General features: G+C 38.5%; 1 protein-coding gene across 1 annotated transcript; it reads right to left on the minus strand.

Moving 5' to 3' along the window:
• Positions 1-73: 73 nt before the first annotated feature.
• Positions 74-13,531, minus strand: LOC121871447. The gene is made up of 11 exons (XM_042373759.1): positions 13,372-13,531; positions 11,623-12,012; positions 10,524-10,777; positions 9,853-10,033; positions 8,453-8,553; positions 7,823-7,918; positions 4,548-4,745; positions 4,021-4,270; positions 3,534-3,754; positions 3,092-3,403; positions 74-2,902 (listed from the first exon to the last, which is right to left on the minus strand). Exons 1-11 carry the CDS (start codon positions 13,445-13,447, stop codon positions 872-874), a joined length of 4,110 nt encoding a protein of 1,369 aa, XP_042229693.1. The 5' UTR covers positions 13,448-13,531; the 3' UTR covers positions 74-871.
• Between the last annotated feature and the right edge of the window lie 537 nt (positions 13,532-14,068).

Here is a 14,068-nt window from a genome sequence, read left to right on the forward strand (position 1 = left end):
GTTGCGGTTCATACAGGTAATGATCAAACATGGATTTCAGATTAACTTATAAGAGGTTAATTATAATCATATAAACATTCCCAGGACATTTATCAGCACCTAATACATTGTTTCTTGGCACTGAATCGTCTTTGTTATATTAGGCAAGATAAGAACACTTGAATGCCATCTAGTGTCCAAAGTCCACACTGTACAAGTGAGGGAGTGTACAGTACAGGCACAACTAACTGGGAGGATTTATTTATTTTTTTTTTATAGAAAACAGGATAACTAGAATGGACAAGAGAATCGCGTGCGTAGCTGTTTATCTTGACAACAGATTATCAACAGAACAGAAACTGCCTACAATTATTTGATTTTTAAGAAATAAATCTTATTTCCCAAATGAATGAATCACATAAATACAAGACAAACAATAAAACAATTAATATACTGTAACAATGAACCAACAAGAGAAATGTCTTCTTCATTGGTAATTATATCCAATTACCATATAAACTGACTTTCGTTTTTCATTATAGACAAAGCTCCTTTAATCATTCCATTATCAACCTAGTCACTCTTATACTCGCCATCATTATAGTACAGTACTCAGTTCTTATATCTTCAATAATTATAATACTATTTATGATCCCATGTATAGTACTGTACTTGCCTTCCACTGAATGCAAGATTTTTTTTTTATTTACCCTTATTATAATCAAGTCTCTACCACTTCATTATTTGTAACATCACTTGAAATATGAATCATTAATCAGCGAGTCAGACAAGACAAGTAGAAGTTCATCAAATATTCCTACAAAACTGTCATCACACGTACTATTAAAACACCGTTAGAATAGGGAAACATTGTATCTTGTTCTGACATATATCAATCGCATTTCTCCCTCAGTTGCTCTAGATAGTTTATGATTGCTAAGGTGACGTAGTTGGCGCTCTCTGAAGTATGTTGGGGATCTAAGACCAAGCGAATGTTCTGTCTGGGCACTCTTTCTCCTCGGACATTAATTTCCGTGGCTCTCTTGAACGTGGATATAACATGCTCTAAGAATCTGGATGGTTCCCAGTCATCTTCCTTAGAGTCTCTTATTTCTTCGAGGAAAAGTGACATGAGGAGGTTATTTGAGAGTGTGTGAAGACGGTGAGTATAGGCATGCCAGGTACGGCCATGGCGGCGACTCTGATGATTAGGGAACCACCAGCATGACCACAACATCTTCCTCAACATCTTACATGCCTTAAACACCAGGAGTTGTTCATGTGTCAGCCGGCTGAATATGCTGTCTTCCATCTGTACAAGAACGTAGGTCCAGATGTCATCCCTAATATTGGCCAAGTGGACGGGGACATTCTGGTCCACGCAATCCTTTGCAAAGGACGGACACTTCTCCAGATTATCATCTGGGTATTTTACCTTTATCATAGGTATGAATTCTATTCTTAGCAGGGTAGTTATTTTTTCCTGATACCAAGCAAAATACACTGACACCCCAGTTTCTATCATTGTCACAAAAGGGTAAATTAACCACAGTGTTGGTAACTCACATTTATATGTTTTAAGGGTTTGTTTTACTGCCCTTTCAAAGTCAGCTTTAAACTGTGAGGTTCCTAACTTTTCCTGTTTGGGGATTAATTTAAGAGTGACAGTACATGTGTCAGCACACTCATGCTCACATTTTCCAGGTTCTAGACCGTCAACTTCCCAATATATCTGCAGTGAATCAACAGGAAGTTTATTTAATGGTTCAACTTTTCGAGACCTAGAAACAATAGTCCCTTTGAATCGCTGATCAGTTTTGCTGACCTCGCCTAAAAAGCGCTCCATCTCGCCTTGCAGCTGTACTTTCTCCTTCCCAACCTCTCTTGAGCTCCAATCCATAGCACACATGAGTAAAGTATCACTGTTTGTTATGTTGAATTGTAGCCCCTTTTTCTCCAGCACAAGTCTAGCTTTATCAACATCACAGAGTTCACTGAGAACCTCCAGTCCATATTCCTCAGGCAAGAGCACTGGATCAAAGGCCTTAACCTGAGACTGGTATCCTTCAGCCAACTGCTCAGGTGTTGGTACAAGTATTTCACCTGTAGGATGGTTGATATTTATGCCCTTGCTAGACTTAAAGCCAATTAAGTACTCCATGCATTCTTTATTGCCTTTGATGGCAGCCAAGTGAGGTGCAGTAAGTTCTCCCTTGGTTTTTGCAAGCACATTTGCTTTATTGTAGAGCAAGTAATCTACCAAGCCAATGCAACCATAGAGGGCAGCCATGTGCAGCATTGTGTATCCTGTCAGTTCCTCAACAATGGTATTAACATCAACCTCATGAACATTATTTCTGAATTTATGAAAGAGAGAAACTAAACCATGGCGGCATATTCCCAACAAAATGATCTTATCTAAGGATTCAGGCAACTTATTATGGTAGGCGTCATCAACCTGCTTGATTAAGTTTTGACAACTCACAGATGAAGGTACTCTCCTCCTGATAAACTGTTTAAGTTGCTTCAGTTCAAAGGTTTCTGCTTCTTGAGAGAGTTCTGAGGGAAGTTCTTCCACCTTCATTATGGAAAGTAAAGACATGTTGAGGTCTCTTCGTAAAGTATAGAGAGTCTCATATTGATGCTTCTCAAGTGAGAGTTCTACAGGTTGTTCGTCTCCAGGTAAAGGATGAAGATAGACACCTTCCAGCCCCAACATCTGGCAGGTAAGAGACATTCCCAGGCCAGCTGCTGAACACAGAAGTTTTCTGGCCTTCTTAGATGCGCTTCCACCATCCAAACCTTGTATGAACTTCCATGAAAACTTGTGTCCCTTTTCTCTCACTTCAGCAGCCAGATTCTGCACATTCTCATGTAAGGGGCTACCTTTACTGGCTTCATGATCCAGTTTATTGGCATATTCCTGAAATATAAATTGTACAGGACTTATAGTATGACAGAAAAATCATTTACATTATATAAATGACAACATTAGATTCCCAAATGTATCTCACCATGCATATACTGTACATTATAATGCATATTATAAAGCAAAACATCTGAGTGCTAATCATCTTCTTGTACAAGAACACAGAATCCCAGGAACCCTCACCTTCCTCATAATAGCAGGGAAGATGGCTGGGAGCCGAGGACGTCCATGAGATCCCTCGAGGGCAGTGATGGAGACGAGTGAGCGTCCACAGAGGGGCGACCCGGCACTAAGCAGTAGCAACACAACTTCAAGATGACCATACTTCACAGCCTCTGTCAGAGGGTCTACATGTGCCCCCAGTGGCAGTAATGGGGTGTTGCTCTGCAGTGACTTTTTTAAGGTTTCTAGGTCATTAGCATGGACAGCCTCCACCAATTTCTGAAACTTTTCATCTACATCTTTATGGGTGATGTCTCCTAGTTTCTTGCATTCCTGTGTGGTGCAAGAAAAGTTAAGGTTATTGATAACATGGATGTGAATGAAATCTCTTTCTCTCAAAAATAATCATAAACAGTGAAAGCTGACAAAATGAAATACAGATACAGTACTGAATATCATTAACCTTAATCAACAATTCTGACAGCTCAATTTTTCCCTTCCTCTTGGCAATTTTTTGAGGCAGTTGACCCTCATTGTTGTTTAATCGTGGGTCAGCACCAGCTGAGATGAGTATATTGGCCATCTTTATCCAAGCAGCAGAAACAGTAACTTTCTTACCATCCCAGATGATCATCAGGTCCATAATGTTTGCTGCTTCAGCCAACAGGTGGAGACATGTACAACCTGTATAGACACTACAGTTTGATCACACTTGTGTACAGAACATTAAATGCACTACGAGTTAAATGATATTCTTGATTTTACTGCATCATGAAGTTGAACTAAAATGAGTACAACATCTTACAGCAACTGATAAATTAAGCAGTTTATTTGGCGGCTTGTTTCCAAGTCACTGATTGTGCAATTTATATACAATATTCTTAAAAAGTTATAAACAAGATAGAGTTTAATGTTTCTACCTTACTTGTTATACTTCACCACGATCTCACCTTCATAGTCACGAGCATTGAGAAGACAGTTTTGGTCCTTGACGAGAGTACGGACGTCAACAGCCTGCCAGAGTGGTTCTCCATCCTTGCCTTTGGCAGAAGCAGCGTAATGGATGATATTGCGACCATATTTGTCTCTCACCAAGGTGGACAACTGATAGCTCCGGAGGAGAACATCGACACCACCATAGCACTTGTACTGGCCAAGAATTGCGGCAACAAAAATCTTATCCACACGACACTCGTACTCCTATTATCAACCAGCCCACAAAAGAGGGAGTGAACTTGTAGTTACACAGCCACTGGTGTACAGTGATATATTCACTGTCATAAGGTGAGTTGAACTTGTTAATTACAGGAGAAAGTCTCTTAGGTTAAGTTGGTGTTTTACAGATCACAAACATTAATGTTACTGACCTTGTATAAATTGACACAACTGCAACTCCTTCAGACTGAGACCAGTGAAGGGCAGTAGTTGATGAAAAAATAACAACACAAGTGAACAATTTTGAAAAAAGTAAGATCACCTTCATAACCTCGTTGATTAATTCATCTCTAGGGATGGGCGGGGACACGGATGCTAGACCATCCACAACTTGCTGGGAGCCCAGGATGTTAGCCTCAATGTAGGTGTTTCGGTTCACAGGTACACATTGTTCAACCAAGTGGCTGATCTTCTCGGGACAACTGGACATCACAGCATTCCATAGTAAAGACTTTTGTGACTGTGAGAGAGAGCAACACTACAGAGGCAACAAGAATGATACAGTATAAGATGAGATTAGTTCATACTACAGTTCTTGCACAGCAGTTGGAAAGTCATTAACTGACCAAGAGAAATAATTTTTACTTTCGGGTTTTAGTTGTGTGTTGAATTTCAGTGTTCACAGTTCTTGATCTCATTGTCCCAAATTCTACAGTCACATCCAATGCTCTTATCTGTGTAACTGCACCAAACATTTGTTTTCAACCATAGAGAATATTATAGAAGACCAAGTTTTGCTTCAGATGTGACATTTAGTACAGTACGCATATATATATATATATATATATATATATATATATATATATATATATATATATATATATATATATATATATATATATATATATATATATATATATATATATATATATATATATATATATATATATATATATATATATATATATTATGACCTCGTAAACACCTCGTTAACGTAATTTCGATTAACGAACTGCCTTCCATATGATCTTCAATTCGTTAATCTAAAAAATTCGCTAATCTAACTCTGGCCGAACCGACCTCAACATGTTTTCGCTTGCACTGACCGGTCAACCAGCTTTAGTATCAGTCCGCCAATACATTAATCGGTTCTAGGGCTTAAATTCCTTACTATTTTTGTAAATATCAAGAAGTTTATACTATTCAATAATTTTAAAAGTTTAATATTCAATTTTTTAGTCATTTTAACAATTATTGAACGAAATTGAAGGTAAAGTGACTAGTTTAATGCGCGGCATCCAGCCTCTTAACACAGCAAACAGGCGTCAGTCTCTCTGTTTTCACTGGAGGTAACATCTTGCTTGAGACTCTCTTCAACTAAATGCTTTTTTTCTGTGTTTCCAAGCAAATTATTGGTCATTTTGAAATATATTTTATATATTGACAATATATAATGCAGTGCAGCGTTGATTTAAAGAAAATAATCTTGAATTAAACCAGAGAGCTAAAATTTTATGGGTGACATGGCACCATGGGGTGACTTCTCTTCCACCCCAATGCCTTCTCTTCTTCCTTCTCCTCCACCCCCATTCTAAATCCCATCATCATCATCATCATCCAGGAGCCTTCTACATACCCACCTCAAAGTAAGTGAACTTTTCTACCATTTTTGTTGAATTTAGGAAATTTTCGGTGAGCTGGAACCAATTACCCAAAAACCCATTGAAACAATGGTTTCGGTTAACGAACGACCTTCTGGAACGGATTGAGTTCGTTAACCGAGGGGCCACTGTATATCTTGATAAAATCACACGGGAAAATGGAAACAACGGAGCACCTTAGCTTTCGTCTTTATTCAAGACATCTTCAGTTGCCTCTGAAGATGTCTTGAATAAAGACGAAAGCTAAGGTGCTCCGTTGTTTCCATTTTCCCGTGTGATTTTATCATTATTTATTTATCATTTTATTTATATATATATATATATATATATATATATATATATATATATATATATATATATATATATATATATATATATATATATATATATATATATATATATATATATATATATATATATATATGCTGATAGCCACAAGGAAAAAGAAAACACGTTGGTTATCAGCATATACCTGGATCACGCGCACCTACAGTGATTTATTTGCATATATATATATATATACAGTTGGGTCTCACATTACGCGGTTAATGTAACCCGGAGGGTACCGCGGAAAGTGAGGAACGCGTAAAGTGAACACCATAACATTTGGGATTAATTGAAATGGAGTCCAGGCCGATCCCCAAACTCCACTTTTTGACGACACACAACTATGTTGTAGTAAAAATATTATCTTAACTTTATGATGGCATGCACACACAATTAATAATTAAGAGAAATATCAATAATATTAGGTTTTTTAACACTTACATTAGTAGAAAAGATGGCTGGGCACACGGGGATGGGGGGTTGGTTCCGAGGCAGAGGGCAGATTATTGGCCCTCACCTGTATCACTGGTATCAATTGTATCACTATCCACCACAGAGGCTTGCAGGGCCTCTTTGTTAAACCCCTCAAAGTCCATATAAGTCCATATCCTCACTATAATTATCACTATCACTGACTTGGGCCGGTTGTGGTGGGTGGCGGGTAAAGAACTCGGTAATGTTTTGATGACTGGGCGACCTTGTGCGCACCATTTTCGCGCCTCTTACACAACATGGCGGATGGCGGGAGGTTTGGATCCAAAAATGGCGCGGCTTGCCAGCCGCTCTCCGCGTAATGGGGTTCACGACCGCGGAATGTGAGCATGTTAGGTTCTGGCAAGGCACCGCGTTAACGGTGAAACGCGGAATGCGGGACCGCGTAATGTGAGGATTGACTGTATATGCAAGTAAATCACTGTAGGTGCGCGTGATCTAGGTATATGCTGATAACCAACGTGTTTTCTTTTTCCTTGTGGTTATCAGCGTATATATATGTTGAGTTTCTCCAGCCTTGCTGTGGGCACATGGTTACCTGCACACACAGAACACTTAAAAGTCAGCAACATCCTGCAGTCTACTTTCCACTCCACTGTACCTCTTGTGTACCCACCTTCCACACTCACTGCACATTATTGAGTTGCTGTCAACATCTTTCTTACAGACAGCACAAGGCCAGTTTTCACTTTACACCACAGGTCCTCATCCACACCAATAATAATTATCAATACTTTCGTTTTTGTTACATTCACTCTCAGGCCCTTTGCCTCTGCTCCATCATTCCATTTCTTAAATTTCTCCTCTACCTCTTCAATACAGGGTGGTGCATAAGTGATGCATCATATGGATAGGACGAGAGGTCCTGTAAAGTGGCTGTGCAGGTCCCCGGAACAAGGACCCATAATGAACTGAAGGACAAAATAAACTCAGAATGTGCTGAAATGATGCAAAAAGTTCAATTCTCTTGCTTCAGCCAGTTCAGCATGTGTATACAGGCCAAAGGAAAGCAATTTGAACATTTGATGAACAATAAACTGAACATTTACTGTAAGTTTTTCATTTTTCCTTATGATGCGGAACTTATGTACCACCTTTTAGTACAATGGCAACAAACCGGCTCTGTTGTAGCTGGATATTTGTTGCCAGATTTCAAAAGAGATTCTTTCTCTGGCATCTCCAGGTCTCCAGCTGAAGTCTTGTCCTTTAGCCTCTGCAACACAACCTGTCCTCAGTGAGATGCATACAAGAATGAACTGTGGTGAATATCTGGACAATGCTCGGTCTTACCAACACAAGAGGATATTACGGTACAATCTTCCAATCGCCCACCTCTGCTTGTTTGCTGGCAACATGTTCGAACAAATACTAATCATAACCCATTATTTAAACAACTAATTTCTGCTTCATAGTCCTTATATCATGAAATGAATTTAGTTTACTCTAAGACTGGATGATCTATCATAATAGGTTGTCTCTAAAGCCCATCATACTCTACAGTCTATATCACCTGAAAAAAGATCAACTTATTCAGTACAGTGCACAATATCATATTTCCTGACCATTAGTGTCAACTTCTTTTAGTTTCATATTGGTAATTCTTTTAGCCAATCCTGGTTGATAAGACTTATTGACCAGTTCTCAGAACACAGTTAATTCCTTTTATCATTTCAGTTTATTAATTTATTATCATAGGAAATAGATGACTAAGTTCATTTTGTTAATTTTTGAAATGGCAGTGACTTACCCGAGGGAGGTACCGGTAGTAACAAAAGTAGCCCAATGCTAGGCCTGCTCCCACCACCAACAATAACAAAACACCTAATGCAATGGCTACTGTGTTTGGACCTGTTATTGTGGCAAAAAACAAAATACATTAGTCAGATCACCTGAAGAATCTCCTTCCCAAAGTTTCCACCTGAAGTATCTTCCCCCCGTGTTACCTGGGGCGGATATTGTTCCTGTGATTCTATCAGCTTTTGTGTACAAGATAACACGTACAATATCTTAATGTTAGCCATCTGCAGTACAGTACTGTACTACATATTTAAATAAAAACTGGGTACTGTATTTAGCAAATTTAGCAAAATATCTATAATAATTCTTTGTGGGGCAGTTTACCTGCTTGGGAGCATCACTACCTTACTCCTCCCCCAGTCCCGGGAAGTGAGGCTAGTAACCCCTCCTCTTGTATTCACTTATATTACCAAAATGAGGAAAAAGGAGAGAATATGACTCCGGTGTCTCAACATATGTGGGTGTAATCAGCATGTTATGAAATGACTGACAGAAGCAATGGAGAGCAAAACAATCCTGGATGTCTTGGTTTTATGCAAAACAAAGATAAAGGGCAAAGGTGAAGCCTGTGGGCAGTGAGTGTGAGAGGTGTGGTAGAGCTGCCTCATGGAATATATCCCAGTCAATCCCAAAATATCAGGCATTGCACAAAACAGTAATAAAATTAGGGAATGAATAATGGGTTAACATTATTGTATGTACAGTATGAGTCAGGGAATGAAAAAGGGGAGGAGTTTTTGAGAGAGGTTCCCCAAAACACTATATAAACTGCATTAAAAGCTTCATTGTGAGATCGTGATAGTGATAGCAATTGGAAATTTACATGAGAAAAAGTGATTTGGAAATGCAAGATATTGTGAGAAATATGGACTGCCGTGAATGAATGAATAAGGAGACTGATGGAAATGTGCACTGAGGGAAGGTTGATAGTAAGGAATATACAGGTATACTCAGTAATTCAGAAACAAAGATATTTATAAGAATACTTGGAGGGGTTGCATTAAGGAGATGGAAGGCTGTTAAATTACCCGGTAGGCACTCAGGAGAGAGGACTAAAATGTATAAACAGTAATACAGTACCGGTACAGTACTGAATGATGTGGATGAATTGAAAGGAGTTTCATACCGTATGTTTGACCGCCTGATGTCTGGCAAGGATTAACTGAGTAAACTAAGTGGATTAGTAACTATCTTAGGTGTTTGGCTATTATAGTGCTTAAAGACACATACAGTAGTTGACAGATGAACTTATAAGACATTTCCTAAAAGGCACTGTGAAATTGTACAGTATATTCAAAATTCAACTCTACAGTAAAAGGAAAGACAAGTACTTTATATGTAGTCATTCACCTGCAGCCACAGCACATGGTGCATCAGTGTTGTTCATGGTGGCAGGTTGTGGGCTGGGAGGGTAGGGGTCCTGGAGGTGCAGTAGGAGGAAAAAATCATCACCCGAGCGCCCCTCAACCATCACACTTCCTGGCCACTCACTTTGTTTAAGGGACTCTGAATAGGTTCTTGTCTCACCGAACTATAGACAGGATAATAGAGAGGAAATATTTATGCGGAAAATTCTTATATAGATCAGTGCCTAGAGGCACAAATACAGTGTAGTATTTGATTATGTGATTTTGTTAATCATTCTGATGTACTATACAGTACTATTCCTTAATCTCTATATAAGCAACAGCTAAAGCACCCAGCATAATGATGACACCTGATGGGCTGATTTCTTAACCAAAGAGTCAAAGAAAATGTATAGTGTGGATGAACATTTTATTTTTCATTAATATGAGAGGAACTTAAAATGACTATTAATTTATGAATACAAGAGTAAGGAATCAGTCTTAATGCTGAGTTCAAAGAATAATTATTTATGTGTGCAGTAGAGAAATAAACTGTGTGAACATCGATGAACTTGCAGCTGCAAGTTGCATTTTTATTTTGTGCAACTGATTCTCGAGTTTTGTAAATACAGGTACTGTAATATCATATGTAGCAAGAAATACTCTTTGACCAACCTTTATATCACACATGATGCCACTGGTATTTCCACAGGTCAGGGTAATGTAGTGTTGTGTGAAGGCAGGAAGTGGAATGTTAGAACCACCCACTGTTGTCAGACCATTGTTAATCCAGCCCAGTTTTACTTTCCTCTCACCTAGTGTGAGACTGGGAGACACTCTACTGCTGGAGAAGATGCTCAACCAATGGTCTTCTTTACAATCCAGGGGGACCACTGCTGGTTTATTCTTCACAGCCCACACCAGCATCTCTGACCACCAGGAATCAAGATTAGCCTCACCATTATCATGTCAGCGACCTTTTTGGCATAAGTAGAGTACTGTAGAGTACAGGCACTTTCATTCTAGCTTTTACCACGTTTATAAGTGGCATCCTTGGTCATCTGTATCCCATCCTTTCAACATTGTACTCTATCAGCTTCCTAAATGTCATTCTATACAGTACAACAGCATCCAGTACCCAAAGCTTTCATTCACTAAAACAACAATAATAGATTGCATAGAAAATAAGGGGTGCAGCGGCCAAGTGCGCACAGTGCTCGCCTCCTATCCTAAGAGTTGCTGGTTCTAACTTAGCTAGGCACCTCAAGTCCACCCAGCTATTGAGAGTAGTTTCAGTGATGCTACCTCCTTGTGCAGCCAACTTAATGTTTCCTATTCATTGTGTTGTACCCATACTGCCCCTAAATGGCCATAAAGCCTGAGGACCACTTTTAATAGCAAAGAGTAAGTTTTTTTTTTATCTAGTCGAGGAGTGAAAGCAACCATAATGATTGTTTCACTGTAGACATTGTACATTGAGGGAACATGTACAGTTTGAGATCCAGTCAAGGAAGCAAGGAGAATAATGATATAGGTGTATGTACAGTACTGTATTATAAATAAACAATCATTGTTTCATTGAGTCACACAGTGCATCATACACATTACTTAAAAATGTTTCTCTGATGTTCATAACAAATATTCTTTACAATATACTGTACAACTGGAACAATTCTCAATGATATTCTTACATAAATTTCTATACATTTTCATTTTTTATCAGCCTAATTGACTGCTGGATAATATTTAACCTGTAGAGAGTCAAAAGACTTACTTTTTGGACAGTTGAGGGTGATATTGCTGCCTGTCAGCTCTATGGACTTGACAGGTAAGTTCACAGTTGTGTTCAATGGTATATTCTTGTTCAAGTTGAAGAACTGAAGCTCATAACGGGATGTTGCAGTGAACCCAAACTCTTGCCACCCGCTCCCTAAAGGATCTGCGAAGCCTTGTTTCACCTTAGTTCCTTCCCCGTACCTGACCGGCCAGAATTCTACACCACTGACAGTCAAGGTAATATTGTCATAGGTAACAGGAAAACCATCTTCACCCAAACTGATGAGCAGGGTGAAAACAGCAGAGTTGTGGCCAGGTGGAACCCATGCAGTGAGGTGGGCATCTGACCATAACCAATCTGATTTCCATTCTGATTTAACTACACATCCTGGAAAATAAGACATTGAGAGAAAATATATACAGTACAGTGATCCCTCGGTTAACGAGTTACCTTCCATAAGATTCTTAACTTCGGTTAACGAGCATTCCCCCAATTAATGAGTTTTTTACGAGCCGACCTCAACATGTTTTCGCTTGCATTTGGCGGTCCACCATCTGTAGTATTAGTCCACCAATACAGTAATCGGTTCAAAGGCTTAAATTCCTTACTATTTTAGTAAATATCAAGAAGTTTATACTATTCAATAATTTTAAAAGTTTTATATTAAATTTTTTAGTCATTTTAACAATTATTGAACATAATTGAAGAATAGGAAGCTAGTTTTTTGCGCGCCGTACAGCCTGTCAACACACCATACAGGCGTCAGTCTCTGTCTTTTCAGTGGAGGTAACATCTTGCTTGAGACTCTTCCACTAAATGCTTTTTTTCTGTGTTTCCAAGCAAATTATTGGTCAATTTGAAATTAATTTACATATTGACAACATATAATGCAGTGCAGTGTTGATTTAAAGAACATAATCTTGAATTACACCAAGAGAACTAAAATTTTATGGGTGAAATGGCACCATGGGGTGACTCTTCCACCCCAATGCCTTCTCTTCTCCCTTCTCCTCCACCCCCATTCTAATGCCCATCATCATCATCATCCAGGAGCCTTCTACATACACACCTCATAGTAAGTGTACTTTACATTTTTTGTTGAATTTAGGCAATTTTCGGTGAGCTGGAACCAATTACCCAAAAACCCATTAAAACAATGGTTTCGGTTAACAAGTTTTTCGGTTAACGAGCAACCTTCTAGAATGGATTGTGCTCGTTAACCGAGGGACCACTGTATATATATATATATATGTATATATATATATATATATATATATATATATATATATATATAACCACACAGGAAAAGGGAAACAATGAAGTTCTATTGTTTCCCTTTGACTGTGTGGTTTTATTGAGATGTACCTTGTCCATGTTTCCATTGTGGATCTATACAGTATATTAGAGAGTAAAAATAAAAATTACTCTACACTAAACAACACAACCCCTAAGCCTCTATATAAGGTTAGGTTAAGTAGTACCCTGTACACATATTTTTGGGTGTTAAATCAAATGATCTTGCTGTGCAATATGTAACTGAAAGATTATCAATCACACAAGTTATCACAGTACCAGAATAAAAGAAAGGAAAAAAAAGTCTGGTTTGCAATATCTTGCCATCAGAGATCTTCAGTGACTTCATTTGTGGATGTAAAAAGAGAATATTGTATTCTTTTAGTTGTAAAGAATAAATTGAAAGCTAACACAGCTGACTTAATAACACAGTACAGTACAGAGTTGACTTACCTGGATCAACATAGAGAGCTGAGGTGACTCTTAGAGTAAAGCCTAAGAGTAGAGCCAATGTTTGAATGTAATACATAACAACTTATAAAAAAATCACGTTCACATTGCTGATCCGGTCACTGTGTTCGTTAGAAATGCATATCTGGGCGAGTCAGTTTCATGCAGCCCTTAACTTATCTGATAAGTTCACTTATCAGATAACATTATGGGACTGTGGTAGCAAAGGAAACACTCAAGGATGTTGGGAATATTCCTCTTGATACCTTTTTTGATCTTACAGTCTTCCTCAGAAGAGCGAGGAAGACTGTACAGTCAAAACACATGCCATGATTAAAATTCCTAATACTGTAATAGCTTCTGTTTCCTTTGCTTTCACTCTCCCATCTGGCTAAACTGAGGCACAAATAACATTACACAACAGTCCCGGCATAACATTTCATCTCAGATACTGTACTGAAGTCTGATGATGCTTATGAAATATACTGTAAGAGGTCTCAGAAAAATGTACAGTATACACACTGCCTTACGTATTTTCTTGGAGATCACATAAATACTTGTACAATACAGTATTATAACAACGGCATTGTCGTCACATGTTGATGTACGAGGACTGCCACAAGTGCAGGACACTGAAGCTGCTGTAATACAAACATTCGTGTGATCTTCCCTCTTAATGTACCTTACAATGAAAATTTTA

The sequence above is a fragment of the Homarus americanus genome, unplaced genomic scaffold (genome assembly GCF_018991925.1).
Source record: "Homarus americanus isolate GMGI-L3 unplaced genomic scaffold, GMGI_Hamer_2.0 scaffold45698, whole genome shotgun sequence".
NCBI classification, from domain to species: Eukaryota; Metazoa; Arthropoda; class Malacostraca; order Decapoda; family Nephropidae; genus Homarus; species Homarus americanus.